The 20,627-nt window shown below is 35.8% G+C and overlaps 3 protein-coding genes and 1 long non-coding RNA gene across 9 annotated transcripts in view; 1 reads left to right on the plus strand and 3 right to left on the minus strand.

The window, feature by feature from the left end:
* Positions 1 to 9,052, minus strand: part of LOC135127519 (failed axon connections) — a 62,368-nt gene extending 53,316 nt beyond the window's left edge. Inside the window, exon 1 of one of the 2 annotated variants that reach the window (XM_064053956.1) lies at positions 8,660 to 9,052. In XM_064053956.1, the coding sequence (XP_063910026.1) occupies positions 8,660 to 8,950 (291 nt within the window). In that variant the 5' untranslated portion in view covers positions 8,951 to 9,052. The remainder of the gene's footprint in view (positions 1 to 8,659) is intronic. The other variant, XM_064053955.1, reaches the window with a different exon arrangement.
* Positions 4,861 to 5,584, plus strand: LOC135128471 (uncharacterized). 2 transcript variants are annotated; one of them, XR_010280417.1, is made up of 3 exons: positions 4,861 to 5,100; positions 5,158 to 5,256; positions 5,313 to 5,584. It is a non-coding gene; the product is annotated as an uncharacterized LOC135128471 (long non-coding RNA). The 2 variants fall into 2 exon arrangements; XR_010280416.1 differs by having other exon boundaries at positions 4,861 to 5,256.
* Positions 9,053 to 10,412: 1,360 nt separating the features above from the next.
* Positions 10,413 to 13,487, minus strand: LOC135128259 (HORMA domain-containing protein 2-like). 2 transcript variants are annotated; one of them, XM_064055161.1, is made up of 9 exons: positions 13,416 to 13,487; positions 12,527 to 12,778; positions 12,245 to 12,470; positions 11,978 to 12,129; positions 11,789 to 11,926; positions 11,297 to 11,396; positions 11,002 to 11,242; positions 10,823 to 10,933; positions 10,413 to 10,643 (listed from the first exon to the last, which is right to left on the minus strand). In XM_064055161.1, exons 1-9 carry the CDS (start codon positions 13,452 to 13,454, stop codon positions 10,538 to 10,540), a joined length of 1,365 nt encoding a protein of 454 aa, XP_063911231.1. In that variant the 5' UTR covers positions 13,455 to 13,487; the 3' UTR covers positions 10,413 to 10,537. The 2 variants fall into 2 exon arrangements, with proteins under 2 accessions (XP_063911231.1, XP_063911232.1); XM_064055162.1 differs by lacking the exon at positions 10,823 to 10,933.
* Positions 13,488 to 13,574: 87 nt separating this feature from the next.
* On the minus strand, positions 13,575 to 15,506 carry LOC135128260 (vesicle transport protein GOT1B). 3 transcript variants are annotated; one of them, XM_064055163.1, is made up of 7 exons: positions 15,166 to 15,501; positions 14,909 to 15,119; positions 14,362 to 14,857; positions 14,221 to 14,312; positions 13,988 to 14,166; positions 13,858 to 13,939; positions 13,575 to 13,802 (listed from the first exon to the last, which is right to left on the minus strand). In XM_064055163.1, exons 3-7 carry the CDS (start codon positions 14,384 to 14,386, stop codon positions 13,752 to 13,754), a joined length of 429 nt encoding a protein of 142 aa, XP_063911233.1. In that variant the 5' UTR covers positions 14,387 to 14,857; positions 14,909 to 15,119; positions 15,166 to 15,501; the 3' UTR covers positions 13,575 to 13,751. The 3 variants fall into 3 exon arrangements, with proteins under 3 accessions (XP_063911233.1, XP_063911234.1, XP_063911235.1); XM_064055164.1 differs by having other exon boundaries at positions 13,575 to 13,806; positions 15,166 to 15,500; XM_064055165.1 differs by lacking the exons at positions 13,575 to 13,802; positions 13,858 to 13,939; positions 13,988 to 14,166; positions 14,221 to 14,312 and having other exon boundaries at positions 14,678 to 14,857; positions 15,166 to 15,506.
* Positions 15,507 to 20,627: the final 5,121 nt, after the last annotated feature.

Genomic DNA, 20,627 nt, shown 5'->3' on the forward strand with positions numbered 1-20,627 from the left:
TAGATCCTCTCGTGATTGGCCGCGGCCTTCGCATGCCAGCAGCAGCGGATGACCCGAGGCGGCCGGAGCGTGTTACATATAATTTTGAAATCCCTTTGCCTCTTGGGCCTCTCGGCTAATTGCGTTTTTCAACCAGTAGGAGATAAAGAGGAGTGTTGGATCGGATTTAATTGATTCCGACTGGAGGAGACGAGTGCATGGGTTAATTAAGAGGTTGGGTGGCGGGGGGCTGTGGGACCCATGGACAACTTTAGATTCTCGAAGTTTGTATCAATCAAATAATTGTAAAGTCGGAAGTCAAAGATTTATTATATCTCTTCATCTGGCAGCTTTCCGTTATGCGATTTGAAGATTTTGCGTGCTAAAAAACATAACCCTGAAATCGGCAACCTCGAAATGTTGAATTAAAGGTCACAACGTTGGAAGGCTGGGGTTTAAAACAAAAAAAGCCATCAGCTTGATAACGGGTATTACGATGAAAAAAACTCGACAGTTTATTTTCGAAATCACAATGCGATGTTGCCACGTTATTCCAATTTCCAAAGAATGGAAATAATTATCAAAAAATGAAAAAAGCACCCTCTAAATTTTTAAAATTTTTACAACAAATGGATTTTGAAAACAATCAAGACTCTCAAAAATAAAAACATTTTTAAAACCTTGGGACAATAGAAAATACGACCCGTAAAAACAAAAGCAAAATGTGGAACAAACTATTAGAGGCCACAACCATGAAAAAAAATTGAAAGTAAAATTTTTTTTTAAACTCCTACGGCAAAAAATTTCAAATTATCCAGGATAAAAATATACATCGTCATTCAAAAATAGTGCACTAACTTAACGGTACCTTATTAAGTTCACAAGTCAAAGTTCGAAAAAAATTAGAAAAAAACTCCTATAATTTAATGAAATGAAGACAACGATGGACAAAGACATAATGCCTACTTCCTTGATTATTTTGCGGAATGAATCGATTGATTTCATTGGATTAAAATATGGCCTAATAACTAAAAGAAAAAATAAACTTTGAAGGCATGTGTCTTCTACATTTGGGCCCAAAGATTAAAAAAAAATTTTTCTTTGCTCAATAAACACTCCTGAGTCATAGAGTTGGTGCCCCATTTCAGAATCACCCTGTATACGTTAAAATCTTTTTGAAAATTTTTAAAATCTTGTCAAAGACAAAATATAGAAAACTACAAGTGATGAGCATCCAGACCTCACGAAAATTTCAAATTTAAGCAAAAGACGTAATCTTGGAAAAAAGCTCTATACCTAGGAGAGGATACGAATTTTCAAAATTTTCAGGAAAAATCCCAAGATATTGTTGGAAAAACGGCATCCCAAAATGCAGTTAGCATTCGATACAAAATTAAAAAAAACGAATAAAAATTTATAGAGAAAAAATTTTGCTTTGAAAAAATATCAGAAAAAAAAATAGCATTTTTCGCACACTTTGAGAAAAAATATCCAAAGAAACAGTAATATTTCAAAAGAACTTTAAGAAAAAAATAAAAAAGCTGCGAATCTTAAAGACAAGTAACCTGTTAAAAGCACAAAATAAGATTAAAAATTTATTGAAAAATACTTTGCTATTACTCGTACTATTATTTCAGAAAAGTGAAATCTTAAAATTTAAAGGATACAAATTTCACAATCTTTACACGAATTTTAAAATTTGAAAAAAAAAATTGGTCTAAAGAGTTTAGACAGTACTTCCCTCGCTGTCGGAAACTTGACGACTGCATGCCTATTGTGTTTTTTTTCTCATTACATTTTTGTAGTGGGAATTTAAAAAAAAATTGCGATGACGTCATCAACATTTTTGCAAGGACACGTATATCAGTTGGGATAGATGTAGTGTAATACTAAGAATAAAATTATTATATTCTCAAATTTTCGGGAAAATGAATTGGGTCGTTTGAATATTGATTTGTAATAATCAATAAAATAACGAAACAATTTACTCACGTATACCTACGTATCAGAGGCAACTGAAAATCGTGTATGTATAAACATTCTTAATTTAAGATGACAGGCGTAACAGCATACGCGAGAGCCAAACAGAGAAACTGTAAACAAAACGACGGTCGGTTTTATTGCTTCGACTTCCGCTTATTATATAAAACATTGGGTTTTATTTTAATTCTTGACGGTGAAATTCACAATTGGTTGATTATAAACATGTCTATTTCACATTCGCGGAATCAAGTGAACGCATAAAACAAATGCAGGTCTGTAATGTTAAAGTCGATGTAAATAAGCGTGCTACCCTTATGTTTCAACCGAGTTTTTCCTTTAACAAATTTTGTGTCTACCAAATTGGGTTGGTTGGGGTGTAATACTAATAATAAGTGTTGCCTTTAATTTAATCAATAAAATAAATTGACTTCATTAATTTTTTTGAACCACCTCTTAAGAAAATCTAAAAAATATGAATGGAATGATAAATCACAAGTACAAACTCATCATATTTTTTGCATTTTAGATAGGATTTATTCAGCAAAATTTAAGGGTGACGTCATCAATTTTTTTAGGAGGGATGAACAAATACATTTTGAACAAAAGTTTACCATGCTTATAATAACTTTAAAATATTCCCAAGATTTCAAAGCATTCGGTTTTGTAATTCCTGATTAAATCGATAAAATAAATTCACGCCTTCATTAATTTTTTTGAGTCACCCTGCATATGCAAATCCAAAAATATGAATGGAAGGATAAATCACAAGTACAGACTCATCATATTTTGTACATTTTAGATACGATTTATTCGGAAAACTTTTGAGCTGACCTCATGAGTTTTTTGTAGAAGATAACCAAATATATTTTGACTAAAAATTTATTATGCTCTTTATAACCTTAAAACATCTGCAAGATTTCAAAGCATTCGGTTTTGTAGTTCCTGATTAAATCAATAAAATAAATTTACGCATTCATTAATTTTTTTGAGTCACCCTGTATATGCAAATCGAAAAAATTTGAATGGAATGATAAATCACAAGAAGAGACTCACCATATTTTGTACATTTTAGATAGGATTTTTTCAGCAAAATTTTGTGGTGACATCATAAATTTTTTAGGGGGGACGACCAAATACGTTTTGATCAAAAATTTACCATGCTTATGATAATTTTAAAATGTCTTCAAGATTTCGAAGCATTCGGTTTTGTAGTTCCTGAGTAAATCAGTAAAATAAATTTACGCTTTCATTTATTTTCTTGAATCACCCTGTATATGCAAATCCAAAAAATATGAATGGAGTGATAGATCACAAGTACAGACTGATCATATTTTGTAGATTTTAGATATGATTTATTCGGCAAATTTTCGAGCTGACGTCATCAAGTTTTTGGAGGGGATAAGCAAATATTTTTTGACTAAAGATTTATGATGCTCTTTATAGCCTTAAAACATCTGCAACATTTCAAAGCATTCTGGTTAGCAGATTAAAAATTAAATTTCAAAATGTTGTTTTATAATTTTGATTTTTTTTTCCAAAAATCTGGACGTTTCGGGTGAAAAGTCGATTCAGAGTTGTAAACTACATGTGTAGGACTGTTATTTTATACAATTGAAAACCCATTTACTATGTACAATTTTGAAGTGACGTCATCGCATTAGTGGTGGGGATGATTAGACAAATTTTGGTTAGCGTTTTACCATCTACATGATATTCTTAATATAAGTACAAAATTTCACAACAATCGGTCGAGTACTTTCGGAGATTATCTGTCTAATAAAAATCCGGGACGGCAGACGGACAGACAGACAGACAGACGGAAATGGGAGACCTATTTCTTCGTCTTCTAGGGGTCATGAAAGAGCGAGAAAACGTAAAAGTAGAGAGTCGGCCGACGGACTCGATTACAATACTTCCTTTGCTTACGCTCGGGAAGTAAAAACAAGCGAAGAGTGAAAAATCGAGTCTAATGCAGAAAACAACACGTTTACCACCAGGAAGAAGTGAGAGGAACACGCAAATATTTCCCCGACCTCGAACCTGTCCGAAAAATGTTTACAAACAGTCTGCGCCCCCTCTCCCAAGCCCCTTTCCACAGCATCTGTCAAAATGGCGTTTATGTAACACAATGAGCTCCGAAAACTACGAATCACTGTTCCGTCGGAGGGAGCAACAACCTGGAGCAAGGTTAGTGCACAAATCGCTAATGAACTTGAAACTAGCAGACAGTGTGCAGGAACTGTTACTGCTCCTTCTAACAATAAAGAGTAAATCACGCCGCCTCGGTGCACGTAAATTGTGCGTTTTTCAACTAAAATAAAGACTGCGTTCCATGACTAACACGTCTCGCGATCATCATATTCATGAGCAGCCATCGCCTACGAAAACACATAAAATCCGTCTTGGAATAAATCACGTGCAGCTAGGTGAAGATTAAGAAGGTACGAGATTATCATAACAAACCGCTCCAATTGGGAAAGTACGGCGAAATGCTCTTCTGGGAGAATCGTGGATGGGCGGAAATGTCTGTCTGGCATCTCGTTATCTGTTAAACTTAACAAACCGAATGCAGCAGATTATATAACTTCTTGTAGGACGAGATGCTTAATTCCTCTGACGACGACGACGACGAGTCAGCGAACAACGGTCAAGAACGAATTCATTGAGCCGCACTTACCGACAGTGCCACTAAAACAATGCAATTGGTGATAATCGCGCTTTGTTATCAAGTGATGACTTTGGAAATCCCAGATGTGCTATCCGACACGTCGGTGTGAATTTCATGCACGAGCAGAAACAATTAGTTAACAAATATGTGTATGCGATTGCGTAACGACATCATTTCCTCTCGTTCCCACGGCAATCCGTGCGAAAAGACGCGCTTGCGCACTCTTCCGTCCTAAGTGATTGTTTGATCTCGGCCCACTCGATAAAGCATTTACGATATTTTTAGTGGCAATCGAGCGTTGTAAATCCAGCTACCAAAACATCTCGCATGTTCGACACAACGCTACTCTTAATTAAATAAACCGCGTTGTAGTAAACAGTCCGGGCTCTTGATATAGAACATAAAATCGGGTTCGGGACTCGATGTGTAAAACATCTGCCACTTGAAAAGAAAAATTACGAGAAAAAATTGTAACGCCAGCTTTCGAGCGTTTCAACGCCTTGATAGAATTCAGAAAAGAGTTTCAGATGCCGGCTTGGAACGACCTCGGATTTATAAACGGAAACACATTTTACTTTTACGATGGGTGGCGGGCTGACGAATTCCGTGGAGGTAGCGAGGAAGAGGTGAGTCCGCGAATGAGTAATTTTCGAATTATCGGCGTAATTCGCGCGATTTTCAGGCTCGACTGGCTCCATTCATGGGTGGAGATGTAAGACAATGAGCGACGACCTTAAAAAAGCCCGCAGATAAGGCAATTATGCTAATGGTGGGTCGAAAATTGGGGTTTATGCGGGAGTGGGGTCTGGGTTATGGACGGTTCTAATAGTTTTACTATCATTTATCGTTTGATTGATGTTTGGAGTGTAAACTTTGCAAGAGACGTACATATTTGCGGAATCTTAAGATATGTTTGTTTAGTGTTTTCTTTATCGATTATATTTGTTTGTTGTGTGTTGGCTTTTGATACATTATCAAGAATGTGTAGGTTATTTACACAGAACTAAAATCCTAATTCAAGTGCTTAAAACAGTAAAGTTGAATCAGCTTTTTTTGCGATAAATGTTCTATTAACCCCCTTTTCTTTGTTAGCCCGTTATCAAAATTCTGAAAATCCACTACTCCTATGTAATTTCTGAGATAACTTGTAAAATTTGACGATTCAAACTTGATAACCCATATGAGTAAAGTCAGAACTATTACAAAACATTTAGACGAAGGGGCACGGCATATCATATTTTCAATGACGTCATCGATTTCTCGTAGGAGATGAACTCACACCAAACATTTAAATTATTTAAAATAAAGCCGGATTCAATCATGAGCACCAGCAGAGCAATAAAAGCTCTAAAACCCTTATTAGCTTGTAATAAAACGCTTCCGTTATTGATTCCATTGAATATAAATTTTTAATAACACAGCGCAATAGGAACGTATTATAAATAAATAACGAATTTAACTCAGAAAGTAATAATCGACAAAAATCGAAAAACACTGCCGTGTCATAAAGAGCACGGCACTTAAATATTCAATTTCGGTGAAGTTAAATATCCGGAATTTCCGCCAATACAATTTAAATGAAACAATATTGTTAGTTATTTTAGAGTTCATATTGTTAATAACATTAATCCTTCAGGCAACATAATCACACCTTAATAATGTTGTCGACATAATGTAACTTTTAACCCGTTATGTATACAAAAAGCGTCCTTTGTATGGACTACAACAGCTCAAAATAAACAAACCCGTGATTCACTGAAATCGCCAACAAAATGTCTAAAATCGATTACGCATTCCGACCCCACCATCACGGGAGGGGGCGGTGACATCGGAAAATTTTTAAGTAGTTCACTAGCAATAGACAAATCAATAAATTTGTTATTATTTTCCGTAAAATCAAAACGCCAAGGTTAAATTTTTATATGTTGATCCAGTCTGTAGAAAAGTTTGGTTTATTTAAGTTCGTATTGACAGGCAACAGTTGGTTACAATCTTATATTCTACATGTTCGACTTAAAGGTATTTTTGGACATCGTTTACACCGCCAAAACCCACAAAAATTTTGAAATCATGTAATGGAACGCATTTTGCAAAAAAAATCGAGTTGGAACTTAAAATTTTTACTTCCTATATTCCTCTACTAAGAGTGGTAAACCGCATTATCCATTACCATAGCACTACTGACATTATACTGTGGCAGCTTAGGAAAATGTTTTCCCGCAAACCATTTTTACTATCGCGGTATGAATGTTCGCATTCTTTGAAGATGGAAATAAAATCTGTGTATTCATTCATAAATTTTTCCTTGGCTTGAAGCTAACCACATCTCTGTTTCCGTTCTGACTTCATTACTTACTCACTATATTATAACATAATCCAGTTTTTTCAGAAATGTCCGTAATGTTGCTTTCTCGCTATAAAGAATAATCTGTGACTAATATCGACAGTAATAATATTTTTCAACAAAAATTGATGATTTATCAAGATAGAGAAGTTTAGTTTCTGTTGAATAGGAAATTTTTGTCAGCTACTTCAAATATTTTTTTGAAAACATCAAGTGACTATAATTATTTTTGTCAGGTTGGCAACATATTTAAAATTGAAATTGACAACTGTGCACTGACATGCTAACACTGCTGCCAATAATTCAAAACTGCCAACCCAAAAATTTTCTTCAACCATTAATAGTCACCCGCTATCAACTTAAGTACGTGTCCAATTATACATGTTTTTATTGTTACAGAAAATAGAAAATTAATTGAGAAGAACAAGAATCAAGGCTTCAACAGAAAAACATTTAATTGTTAGAAAGGCCACACGAACCAATGTGCATTAATAACTTTCTGCATTTTATGTGAATAAAATGCACATAAAAATTCCTATTCTTACATATAGCTCGATTTATAAAAATGTGTGTTCTAGATAAATATACAGTTTTAAGTATACAAAACGAGAAAATAGTTTCTCAACAACAATATGATAAATTGTGTACTTTTCCAAACCAAATTATGTTGTTACTGAAACCACAGCATAACCCGCACATTAGTATTCCATCCTGGCCGAAACCCCAAAAGAAAAAATTAAAATCCGTTAGGAAACTGTACTCTAATAAAACCCTTCCGTTATTGATTCCATTAAGAATAAATTTTTAATCATTCAAGGGAAACAAGATGATACTAAAACATTTAAAAATGTATTTGGACCAAAGGTAGAGCAACGATGACCCCAAAAACCACTTTTGAAGAACTATCATACATAAATTTGAGGGGAGCGAAGCTACGTCCAGTTTTATTGATTTGGAATGGCGCATAATTAAAAAATGACCAGTCCCGGAATACTAATAATTGAAAATACCGAAACGAGATCGTGAATACAAAGCGCACACACCACAATTCGGTGAAGGTGATGCCTGCTGACACAATAATATAACTTTTAACCCCTCGATACACGCAAAAAGTTTTCTTTGTGTGAGCTCCAACAATACCGTAATACGAGCGTGTCCAAAGTAATTTAAAATATTTTAAACACATTTTAATCAATAAAACTGTATTATACACGAAACAACAACTTAAATAATTGAATAGTGGTATCGATTCAAAGGTGGTAGTTTTTAAGGATGCTAAGTGGTAGTTTAAGACGTGCGGTAAGGTGAGATACAGGACCTAATTAGGCACGAGACCGAAACGCGGTGACATAATGCCGCTTTTAACCCCTTATACTCGCAAAAAGCGTCCATTGTCGGCGTACAATCAACAAACCCGCGACTTAACATCATTGAAATCACCGACAAAGTGTTAAAAATCGATGACGCATCCCTCGAGCAAGCCACCGGCGGCGGGGGCGGCGACAGTCGAAAATTTTTAATTCCTCCACTAGCGGCAATAACGCAATCGATAAGTTTAGTAGGCTATGCCATTATTTTTCCGGGTAGGCATGCAGAATCGGCGTAAAATCGCACGGCCCGGTCCCGGCCGGTAAGATGGCGGCGTTCCGTGCATCCATCCCTCGTAAGTAAGAAGAACAACAAACCTCGTATTTGATGGCGGCGAGCCGCAACCAGGACTCCACTTTGAGGCAGAAGGGCGAGAGCGACGGCAGCAGCGGCGTCCGCGAGAACTGGTACAGGTAGACCACGTCCTTATCGTAGTTGGCCTTGTGCACCAGCACCTTCGGCGGCGCCGGCTCCTTCTCCTTGGCGGCGTCGGCGGCGGCCGCCTCCTGCTTGGCGGCCTCCTCGGCCTTGGCGTCGGCCGCCGGCGCGTCCTCCTTGATCTCCTTCGCCTCGGCGGGCGGCGCGTTGTTCTCGACTTCGGTGGCCATTCTTGCGATTCTCTGCTTTTCTACACTGAACACGCACACACGAGGAAGTGCTACGACACGACTGTGCCTGTGCTGGTGCTGCCACCGAACAGAGCCCGAAGAGTCGGCGGGCGGGTCGTGACGTCACTAGCAAGCGACGCGCTCACCCCCACCCCTCGCCGCCCCGTGCCTTGTTGCCATGCACATGCAGGGCCCCACCCTTGTGCCGGTGCCGATGTGCATTTTGTGGACGTGGACGTTGACCCATCTCGATGGGTCGCTGCGGAAGTGAGGCACCCACGGTGGGTGAGGCGCTTAAATGGGGCGTCGCGGCGAGGGGGCGGCGACTTCGGGGTGGCCTGCGAAATTCGTCCAAAAACCGACAGAGGGCTTTCAAAAAATTTCACCAGCCACCTAAAAAATTATAACAGGTTTTACAAAATCTGTAAATTTCGGAAAAGGTAAAAAAACAAAAGTAGCAAAGACGCGAACCTTCGGCGCAGGATTCAACCGCCGACAGATGGCGCATAGGCATATCATCAAAAAAGCGCCTATTTTAAAAACAATCCAAAAACCTGTCACTATTTTCTGTCCATTCCTTCCAAAAATCTCACGACGTCATAAAAATGTCTAGTAAAACTCGCTCGCTCTTTCATAATCCGCCGCCGCTTTTAAATTTACCTGTACCGGGGTAAAAAATGGATAAAGCGTGCATATTAAATTGAAAGTAATTGTACATTTTCAGCGGCGAAAGAATTAGCCCCCAGACCAATTAGCACACAGTAAACTTTTCATCCGCTGCTCCATTCCACCTTATCAAACGAAATTACTCCAAGTAACAAATTACTTTATCCGAATAAATTTCTCTCTATTTGCTTTCGCTTGACAAATAAATTCGTAATGTTTGTCCACGGGAGCACGCTTCTAAATATAGAAACAACATCAGATAACTTCATTTAATCTTATCACGCTGAAGAAACAAATACGTCACTGGCAACTGTAAAATTAATCAACGACCGAGTCGTTGTCGTAGGCCCTTGATTTTATTAAAATTTAAAGATCGCGTGTTTTAAGGTCATTCTCGACGTAAATCAGGGACGACCTTGTTTGGTTTAATCCTTCTGATGTCCTTCATTGACACCTGTGCGAAACTAAACGACGTAAATTGCTAAAGCGGAGATCGTTAATGTTGAAGTAGGGTACCAGGAGAATTTTAAAGTGGATTGAGAGCAAGTGGAAGTTCGTGTAGCGTCGTGGAATGAAGATGGTTTCGAGCTTTCCGATACGTTGCGTACTAGTTAATTGGACTTTTACGTCTAATGACGGAACGATGTGATGTCTTGAGGTTTACAGTTGCTAAACAGAAACAAAGAAACGCAGTCATTTTTGGCATAATAAACCATCGCATACCAAGTCTTGAACGAGACTTTTATTCTACAATGTTCACAAAGTCAATTTTCATATTTTAAACTATGTGGGTGGTGATCACTTTCACTAAACAATAACATATTTACTAACGATATACAGAGTTAATGTTGAACGATAACTAGCAACAAATACAATAAGGACAACAAAAATTAAGTTTAGCCACACTTTTAACTACTATCCTTACAACGCTATATTTTTAAACTGTCCGGCTTCAGGCAATTTGTAAATGTAGTCCGATTTGAACAAGTCGTACAAAAGCTTTGTATTGACGCTTTTAATGACACTTCTAAAACAAAAACAAGCAATTAAATTCGAGACAACGCAAAACTTTAAAGCAAAAATTTTAGTCTGTATTTGGAATATGGAAAAATCCACAAAGTGAATTTTCCATGTTTCAGTAAAACAACATGACACGAGTTCCATGCACTTAGCAGATTATTGCCGGTATATAGAAAATTATTTTACCCTTCAAAATCAAAAATTCCAAATTTCTCTAAATTTTTCAAAGTGTCGCCGAAAACAGTTTTGAATTCCTCCGGAACATTCTTATATTTATACAACGTTCCCACGATATATCTAAAACAATATATGAAACCTTCAGTGACGACACTGGAACAACAAAACCGGTCCATTTAATTGCCCACCTGATTCTATACAAGTACATCGATTGGCGAACATCAAATGGTGCGAAAATGCTATCATTTTCGCCTTTACAGTAGCAACAACGAAAATTGCCGTGAATGTAACTATTATCCAAGTACCCTTGACACGGTGTATGATATCGCCGCTTACACATAGAGCAAGCAATATCGTCAACTTGACACGAATCCATCGTTGGAAGTTTACATGGACAGTCAACGGCATCGTCTTCGTCGCTCGAAATGTCTAAAAACAATGCAATTTTCAATAAAACACACGTTAAAATAAAAAATGTCGTACCGATGCACGCCGACATGTAAGTATCGTTCAGTGTCTTATTATGATCGTTCTCCTTCTTTCCTCTAGCTTTTCCGTTCTCCGTTTCTTCAAGAAAATCCTCCTACAATTTTGAAACAATTATTCTGGGTCGATTTATTTTTTGCGGGAAATTTAACTTCGAATTTGCGTGGCGCGAAATTCAAACTCTCGAATCTGATTGGTTGATCGGTCAGGTTCAAGAAGTCAGTTTTCCCGCCATGCAAAACAAAAGTAAAGTTTGTCCAGAATTATAAGAATTTTATGAACTCCCAACGTTAATTTGTTTCACAGCTCAGGCGTCAATTCTATTGTACAGGTAAAGAGCCTGTCAGGGGAAAGCCGATCTTTTCTGTACCTGAGTTCGCCCCGCTCTTCAGCTAAACAATAAAACTGACAACAGGGCTGTAAAAGAAATTAATTTTGGGAGTCCATAAAATTCATATAATTCTGGACAATCTTTAAGACTTCTAGTACCGTAAAAATGTCGTTGTTGGTGACTGTCATACCAGTCACACCCGATGGATTTTCGTTTACTTTCGATTCCGCTTCTTCTATGGCTTCGTTCACCTCACATTCTTCGTTACTCGGTGTAGGGGTACGATTGAAATTAAACTAAAACATAGCCAAATTGAGTTTTTCCTGAATCATCTATGACTCACTCACAATATCCCCCTTCCCACGACATTTCATCATATGGAAACCCGTAAACAAGGTCCCTATGATAACTGAATTTCCTCCCTTGTCTATCTTTTTCACGAAACTTTCAGATTCATCAATGTTGTGAAATCCCGGAGGTTCGTAGTCTTCGGGTGTGTCTAAAAATGGAAATTGCCTTTAAAAATTTACCAGCAGTTGTGACCGCGCTACTGAAACGCAATCCAAACGTGATTACCCTTTATTAATATTGAAACTAATCTACTTAGTGCTTACCATCGAAATACGTAAACTCGACTCGGATCTCTATTTCCGCGTCGAACTTTTTGTGCTTTCCCAACTCTTCCAGGGTTCGCAGCAATTCGCAAGTGCTTTCAATTAAATTTTCTCCGCTTTGAGCCGACTTCTGCTCGTCGTTTTCGGCGTATTGGAAGGAAAATTTGTAATTTTCGATAACGTCTCCCGAGCTTGTGTCGATGATAAACAAGAAAAATTCGTGCAACTGGAAATTTACTCGTGTAGCATTTATGCGTTGGTTTTTTTATTCGGAAAAATTACGTAATTCTTGTCTATGGCATCTTTACATGCCAACATGTAGGTGTGGAAGTTGCGGATGAAAATGTTCTTGGATTTTGATTTGAACGATCTGTACGTAATCTCCTTGAATTTCTTGGTAATAAATTGGTTTTCGTCGATACTGAGACGGTGATATAAAATATTTATTGCGGTTGCCTTTAGCATGGTGTTTATGTAGCGCTTGGACATGGTGTAGGACTTTACGGCTTTCTTGACGGTGGAATCTGTGAGCGTCTGCAAAAAAGATACACAATAAAACGACAAATATTTCAAATACAAAGTAGTTTGGCGCAATTTGCCATTCTAATTTTGTGTTTTAATACGACTCGGTAATTATGTACATGTTCTAGTGATAATACGCAGAAGTAATGTTGGTCACCTGTCGTCAGAATCAAAATATAATTATGTTTAAATTCAAAATACCAGACATAGTTTTACAAAACGTACAGTCTTGCTTTGAAATGGTGAATCGGAAAAGGTGAAACATCCTGTATAATTATTAAAGTGCACAGCGCATCACCAAGGTTTGAATTTACCGCCAAAATGGTTATTCGGACACGTCAAAACGATCGCTCGTTGCTGAGTTTGAATTTTTCAATCGAATAGTAATTTCAGAAAAAATAAAAAAAAAACTGGTTTTGTTCAGGAAGGGATGGTTTCGGAAGTTTATTTATTATTCAATGTAAAAAAAATCAATAAAACGCGATCATTGTATGTGGTACCATCTTTCGAGCCACAGTCAAGTTAAAATCGCCACCTGCAATACCGGCCGAACCCGCAAATCTTCGAAAAGCGAAAATTTTGGAATCCGCTCGGTATAAAACCGCGCATTTTGTCACAAAAGCCGTAAAACTGACTTTTCCACACTTACCATACAAACTACGCTGTCTCTGACTTTAACTGTAGCCATTTCTGGGCTTTTCGAGTGAGTGCAAAGCGGCACTAAATGACACAAAAATTATCAAAATCGCATCGCGTTACCAGTTGCCGGTTGTGTCGAATTTTACTGCCAACTTACAAATAAAAAAACTTTTTAAAAAATTCTTCAACATTTATTTGAGGGCAAAACGGCTTTGTACATATTGCAAAAACGGACTTTAATAAACCTGTACACTCAATCCACAACTAAAAATAAATACATTTATTGTAATTTGTGTTTTTCATCAACCACCATAATCAACATTGCAACTGTCAACAAATGATTAGTTTATTTCACATCACACTGTTGTCCTGTTGGAGTCTCCAGCCAGTTTATCAACTAACTAAAACATTGGAGCATTATTCAAGCAAAATTTGTAAAGATTTACCAATACTTTGGAAAGTCCTGGGAGATTTAATACGGTTCCTAATACTGGCACCCTTCGGAGAAAGTTTATGGCTACTGGGAAAAAACCACTGGAACAGAAACAGTGACAAGGTGGCAAAGATAAATGAAGAAATTACCTAAATAATAACACGAATCCATATGTTTCGAATAGCATTCCCACCAAAGGCCACCCAACGAGCACTATGATAATGCCGCCGAAGAAGGCGATCGACGCTTTTATTTTGTGCCTTTGGAAAAAAAATCTAAATGTTCGTTCTAACCCTATTACACACGCCAGACCGGCTATAAATAATATCTAGAAAAAATACAAAACACACAGGTGTTTACCAACGTCTCGAGATAAACTTACATTGCCTAAAGCCAAAAGGCTCTTATCAAACAGTAGTATCACCCCCAAAAAGAGGAAAAACACTCCGAAGCCAGCCAGGCCAACGCCGATTTCTGCAACACGCAAATTAGTTGAACAAGCCTCAACATTTCAAAATCTTACTCTGCGTATCCGAAACCTCGAACATTTTCGACTACTTCTAAACAGCGATATTTCGTAAATTTTAAATTTAAATCTTCAGGGACATAACCTCACAAAACACATCCACGTCACTCAAAGTATGTTGGAATTTTTTTTATTCTACTTAAGTAATTCTTGACTAATAAATGTCACAGAGTCATCTGCTTACGGCTTAATTTACGTACAACACACAATTTCTCAATTTATCATAACAATATTTGTTTTTGATCTATCATTTTCTTGTGTTTTTGGGCTGGTGGTTTGGTTGGCTTTCTGCCGAGGTAAAAAGAGCGGCAAATTTAAAATCAGTTAATTACATGGTTTAATTAATTCACTTTCGTACAAACTAACGGGTTATTTTAATGCCTCGACACACGTATTGACACACTTTCAGCGATATTAATCCCACACACGCTATTAATATGCCAGAAACAACTATACATTTATAATTACGCCGCTTCATCTGTTTGGTCAACATCTACAACACACAAAATTTATTATCTACTATTATTATTCTCTTGTGTGTTACTTTTTCCTCAAATTCCTCTAGCTGCGTCCCTAGGGATTTCACACTATTTTCTAAACATTTCGTCGCTGGAGACAACCTCACATCACAGACAATCACATCCTGCCTACTAACAGCAATAGACAAAGCCGCTAGGTGCTTCGTGAGATGAACAGAAGTCTGCGCCAACACTGACAATACGTATGTTTGATCAATCAAGATGTCCACGTGCTTCCTAAAATTGTATTTAAAAAAAAAATCAAAACAAGTTCAAAACATACTCGGCTGGAATCTGCAAGTTTGCGGCATGAGTTAAAATGGAAATCCTCTTCTCTACTTCTTTGATACCCATAAGTTTCAAATCATCGTCACATAGGATTTTTAAAGTGAAGGCATCAATTCCGAATTGCTTGAAGAGGTGCGAGTATTCTTGGGCGTCTGATGTGCACAAAACGGTATCTAGAAGATTCATGGCGGAAATTAAAAAGTAAACTAGAATTTATTGTCAACAAGGGGCACTTTTTGTTTAGATTGGCATAACGAGAAACTAAAAATTTGCTTTTTTTGAATTTTCGAGGTTACATTTGACAGAAGAATACGCAAGTGTCAAAAGCAAGTAACGAGTTATGCAACACACAATACACTGGCAGGAGGAAATTGAAATAGTTATGTTTTTGTCTAAAATGGATATTCTAATATACAGTGTGTCTCACATAAAAGCTCGTGAAGTACGGACCCAAATTCACAAAAGGTTATTGTTTTTTTTGCGTAAACAGAGAAACTTGATAGATATTTTAACATAAAATTGTAGATAAATAAAATAAATAGGTTTGGAAATAAAAATGTTTGTTTTTTTTTTTAATAAATTTTACTAAAATAAAATAAAATCTTTCGATAAACTTAATTCCTAGTACTCCTACTAGTGTTACAAAATCTTAACAATGACGAAAGTGCATACATCACCTCTTCACAATTGGTGCTAAGACCGACTTCCTACATGAAATGCACATTTTTACAACAACAATCAATAAACACCGGATATTCATCACTTGAAAAAGCGTGTAAGAAAGGGTTAATTTTAGCCCCTGAACTTTTAATTGATATACGAATGGTACTGTTGGCGCCAGGTGCAAATAATCTAGCTAAAGATATCTTGAAGGTGTTCACCGTTCTCCAAGCTGTTAATTAGTCACTAGTAACAGAACATGCAAAGAACTAAGTTCAAATGTGCTTTGGAAATTAAGCTTTCTAGTTCGTATTGATTTGAATTAGCAGGTAACACGTATCCAACGTGTAAGCTTCGATATTAATTAACTAAATACCGCAGAGGGTGAAATGGTAGACGCAGTGGTGTAAAAAATGTAAGTTGTTTTGTAGTTATTATTTAAGTTTTATGTAGCATTTGCGAAAATTTGTAAGTTTATACATGAAAATATATTAATTTACGAGTAGTTACGGTCAACATCTCATCTGGTTATATGGTCAATAATTTTTCTTTTTACTAGTCCAGGGGGAGTTATTATATCTTGGTTCTCTTTTGTACCATACGAATGACGATAATCTACAGCCGTATTGTTCTCATTGGTTAGTTAATGCCGTTTTTCATTGTAGTCGAGTTTGTCAATGTTATTTTTTCTTATTTTCATGTTCATTTTATCATAGTTTTTTTTTTTGGAATTTACAAAGTAAATACGCCTTGTCCACTTGGTGGGCTTTTTAGTTATTTATTATTTGTATTCCATAATTTCCTAAACTTTGATTACACTTAGATTATTACAGATTACGATAAATCCGACTGAAATACCTCACATGTAAATATTGCACTTGTGAGACACATATTTATTTTATTTTATCTTTGAAAAATACCAACCTGTATGAGTAGAGTCTATTAATATTGTTATTATTGCTTTACCGATGTTAGTACCTATTGTAACATTTGTTATGATGTAAAATTTATTCAAAGGCCTTTTTTCTGCCTACTTTAAATTCCGTTCTAATAATAAAGACCGAGTTTACATTTATGTAACATTAACTCGCATGTTTTTCGTTCCTCGTGCCAGCCAGGGATTTGCATGCTCAACAATCCCAAAGCTCACATGCGATGCTACTGTAGATCAATTTTAATTATTCATTAGATTCATGAGCAGCAGTTGAGCAAATTGCTCTAATTATTAATCCCGGAGATATCTGCATAATTTTTGCATTTGGACGATCAACCGCCCCCGATGAAAATCCGACACCACCTCGTTCAAACTTTCAGTTTAAACTTTAATGCCCCTTTTAACAATTTCCGATTCATACCCGCCCCGAATTTCAAAAATAAAAACCAGAACAAATTAGTAACGATTTTTGTTGTCAGAGCTTGATGATATTAAATTGCCGTTAATGTGCGTGATTTTGTCATATTAATGAAATGAACCATGGAAACCACGGGGAAAATCCCCGATACCGCCAGTTCCGACCAATACATTAAAGTATCTTATTGAAAAAGCCATCGTATAATTCAATTTGTCGACGATCCGTTCGAGATTAGTACAACGGTTCTGGTTTTCGTGATGGGACGACGAAACTTCCGCATTTGATCGCTTTCTTTGAAACTAATAATTGCTAGCTGGAACTTATTTTTTATCCGAAAGTGAGGCAGTGCGAACATGGCTGACGAAGACACCCTGAATAAGGTAACTTAATTTATTCGTTTTGTAGCCTTAATTATTCGTTAAGTCGGTTTTGCTGGGTGTATTGTTTTGTCAATATGACAATGAGCCATTACTTACATGAAAAGTGGAAAGGAGACAAGTTTCATTCCGGATTTATTTTATTCGGCAGTAAAAAGTAACTGTAATGTGGATTTTTTTTGTCTAGTTCGTTTTTAATAGAACCGGCGCATCCACCAATATTACTTCAGCGGTGAAACTATTTTTTTTTTGTTATTCGTCGACGTTTATTGTGCGATTTTAATCTTTTAGCGGGGTTTACGGTATCGTAAATATATTTTCCATAAAATAAGCAAGCGCCAGATTAATGTAAAGATTTAATTTTTTATCACATATCACTTCGACAGTAATATTTATGGAATGTATTACAAGAGGGTTAATGTGACGAAAAGTCAAAATTTGTGTTTTTACACTCTCATAACTCATAGAATACGAAAACACAAGATTCCCGTTTCCGCCCGTTAAGTGGAGATGTTTTAAACGAATAATTTCCAGAATTGTTGAATAATCTCCTGAACGTTTATTAAAATTTTTTTATTTATCCTTCTCAGAAAGTTGATTTTCCCAAAAATATTATATAAATAAAAAAATCATGATCCATGTTGTTAATATGGAAAAAATTAATTACTTAGTCTCATCTACAGAAGCTGCTGAAAAATAATGAAATTTTTGCCCATAACTCAGTGAATTGTGTGTTGCATATGTTGAATTTTTTGTTTAAAGTAGATATCGTACTAGAAGAAAAAATGATGAAAAATGATTCTAAAATATTGTGCTGTAAAGCAAATAAAGTCTAATGACAAGTGTGCAAGACAATGAAATGTCTTTTACCACCACATTTCACTTGTAATTGAAATTTTAATAAATATTTTATTAGTTTGTTTATGTTTTTATTATTTACAACCCACATCTAAAAGCGATTTTTGTGTTTTAAAAATTATATAAATTATTTTGAACAAATATATAAATAATATATGCAACCAATTATATCCATAGCTGAACCACACGTGACGACAATCTATGAACGGATTTTTTAAAGTTTTGGCAGTTTTGGTTCTAAATAAAACTTTTCAAAAAAAAAAAAACAAATAAATGCAATACAAAGATACAATTAGAATATCAAGTTACAAATTTTACCAAAGCCAGGCAATTAAATGTCGGTATTTTTTCAAGTTCACGTTCATGATCACATTTCACTTGCACTAAGTAATTGAAATTTGAATAAATATTTTATAAAATTACTATAGTGTTGCGACTGAATAGACAGCCGGAAAATATTCCGTTAAATATCCGAACTTATGTATTAAAATAATTACGAAGCTTTTTATTTCTCATTTAAAACAGATTAACAGTATTAAAGAAAAAAGTAAGTAGAGTGATTCAGGAACAGAAGAAATATTTTTGGAAGTGGAGACTGATAATAAGGATTGTGAATTAGCCGATGAAAATGAAAGTTCAGACTGTGGTTCAGATGACACATACTAAACTTTTGAATAATGTTGTAATAATTTTAAGAATTATATTTTTCTTCAAGTTCTTTTATGTGTTTTAAATTTTTGATAAATTGCGGCTTAAAATCCTAATTTTTAACTGGATAATTGTCAGGATCAATATCCAGCTATTAAAGCTATTTTCGAAAATAGCATGCTTTTTAACAACATTAACTTGCTAGCATTTTCATTAATATTTTTTAAAATACTTACCTACTCAGGGATTATTATATAAATATGCAACCAGTTATACACCAGTTCAAACATGACAATATATGAATAAAACTTCTAAAAATATTCTTTCATATTTTCGTTCTACAACCCAAACAATTTCTTTGGTACTAAATGTGAAACAACAAATATTATTGTGGAATTAACATTGTCAGAATAACAAAAAATGGAAAAATTAAAACGAAGTGTGGAGAGACAACAAAACGGAAAATGAAAATGTGGATTCTTAAACAAAACAATTATTTAAAAAGAGGTACCTATTAATTTGTTTAAAGAAGCAGCAAAACAAAAAAAAAAATCGCCCCTTGAAAACAGTTGATGATTAAAATATACCAAGTGTTCCAGATTGTAAGTTAAGGTATCTGTAAACCAAATTTAATGATAAGTTTAGTATAACATTAAAAAAATGGAACTGAAAAGTCTTACACTCCACTTTTTATGATACATCGTAAGAAAAATATAAGAATACAATAATTTTAGGAAGTTAATGATAATAATAAATAAATTATAATAAGAATTAATGAATGCAAATGCAAACAATGCAAAAATTTGGAACACAACAATTTTATGACATCCCAATATAATCCATACGTCAAACAAACCATAAAAGTGTGAATATTGACGCAACATCTTCGATCAAACGATAGTTGCCTGGAAACAGCACATTTTTATATAATTCAGTAATATCGGTGATCTTATGTGACACAGATTTCCCAAAAATTAAAAAAATATTCAAGTATGTCGGAACAACCCAAAAAACCCAGCAAGCTGGGCGTAATAAAGGGCCTGCGAAGATTAGCGTTGGCCAACAGGTCCTTAAGCGAAAAGTCCATAAACGTAAGTAAAATAAGTAGACTTTCAATCAATAGCTCTTTTCCATAACCGATTTTTAAAAAAATATTTTATACTTGTATCTGTGTCAGGCAGTCTGTCGACTTTCGAGTCGCTATCGCCAGGAAATAATCCAATTTCCGGGCAAAAATTAATTTGAAATTCTAATCCACAGAGCTTTCTTTCCAAAACTTCCTAAAAAACACGCATATGTTATGTTAACTACTTCTCTTACCCTACACGCATGATCTACTCATTACAAAAAAATCTCAAATTGAACAATTTGTACAACCCTCCACTTCAACTTCTAGTCCTCGTCTGCGACTCTTCGCCCCCACACCTCCCCTTAATTAACAGCACCCACAATCCCTCCCCCGCCTCTCCCCCGCGAAATAAATGAGTTTCCTTTCTCCTGCCATCATTCATCATTAACTCCGCCGTTAAAAGCCCCAACGGGTCCCATCAATCCCAACAATC

Source organism: Zophobas morio, unplaced genomic scaffold (assembly GCF_036711695.1).
Source record: "Zophobas morio isolate AGI-343-1 ecotype UQ-CSIRO unplaced genomic scaffold, CSIRO_AGI_Zmor_V1 ptg000012l, whole genome shotgun sequence".
NCBI lineage: Eukaryota > Metazoa > Arthropoda > Insecta > Coleoptera > Tenebrionidae > Zophobas > Zophobas morio.

Excerpts from the sequence above, each read along its gene's own strand:
- LOC135128259 (XM_064055161.1), bottom strand. The coding sequence starts at position 13,454 with ATGGCTACAGTTAAAGTCAGAGACAGCGTAGTTTGTATG. Across the intron at positions 11,927-11,977 it reads GTCGTGGGAAGGGGGATATT|TTTAATTTCAATCGTACCCC; the intron begins GTGAGTGAGTCA and ends GCTATGTTTTAG. Across the intron at positions 11,397-11,788 it reads CCAACAACGACATTTTTACG|GAGGATTTTCTTGAAGAAAC; the intron begins GTACTAGAAGTC and ends TCAAAATTGTAG.
- LOC135128260 (XM_064055165.1), bottom strand. The coding sequence starts at position 15,356 with ATGAATCTTCTAGATACCGTTTTGTGCACATCAGACGCCCAAGAATAC. Across the intron at positions 15,120-15,165 it reads AACTTGCAGATTCCAGCCGA|GAAGCACGTGGACATCTTGA; the intron begins GTATGTTTTGAA and ends ATACAATTTTAG. Across the intron at positions 14,858-14,908 it reads TAGAGGAATTTGAGGAAAAA|ATGTTGACCAAACAGATGAA; the intron begins GTAACACACAAG and ends TGTGTGTTGTAG.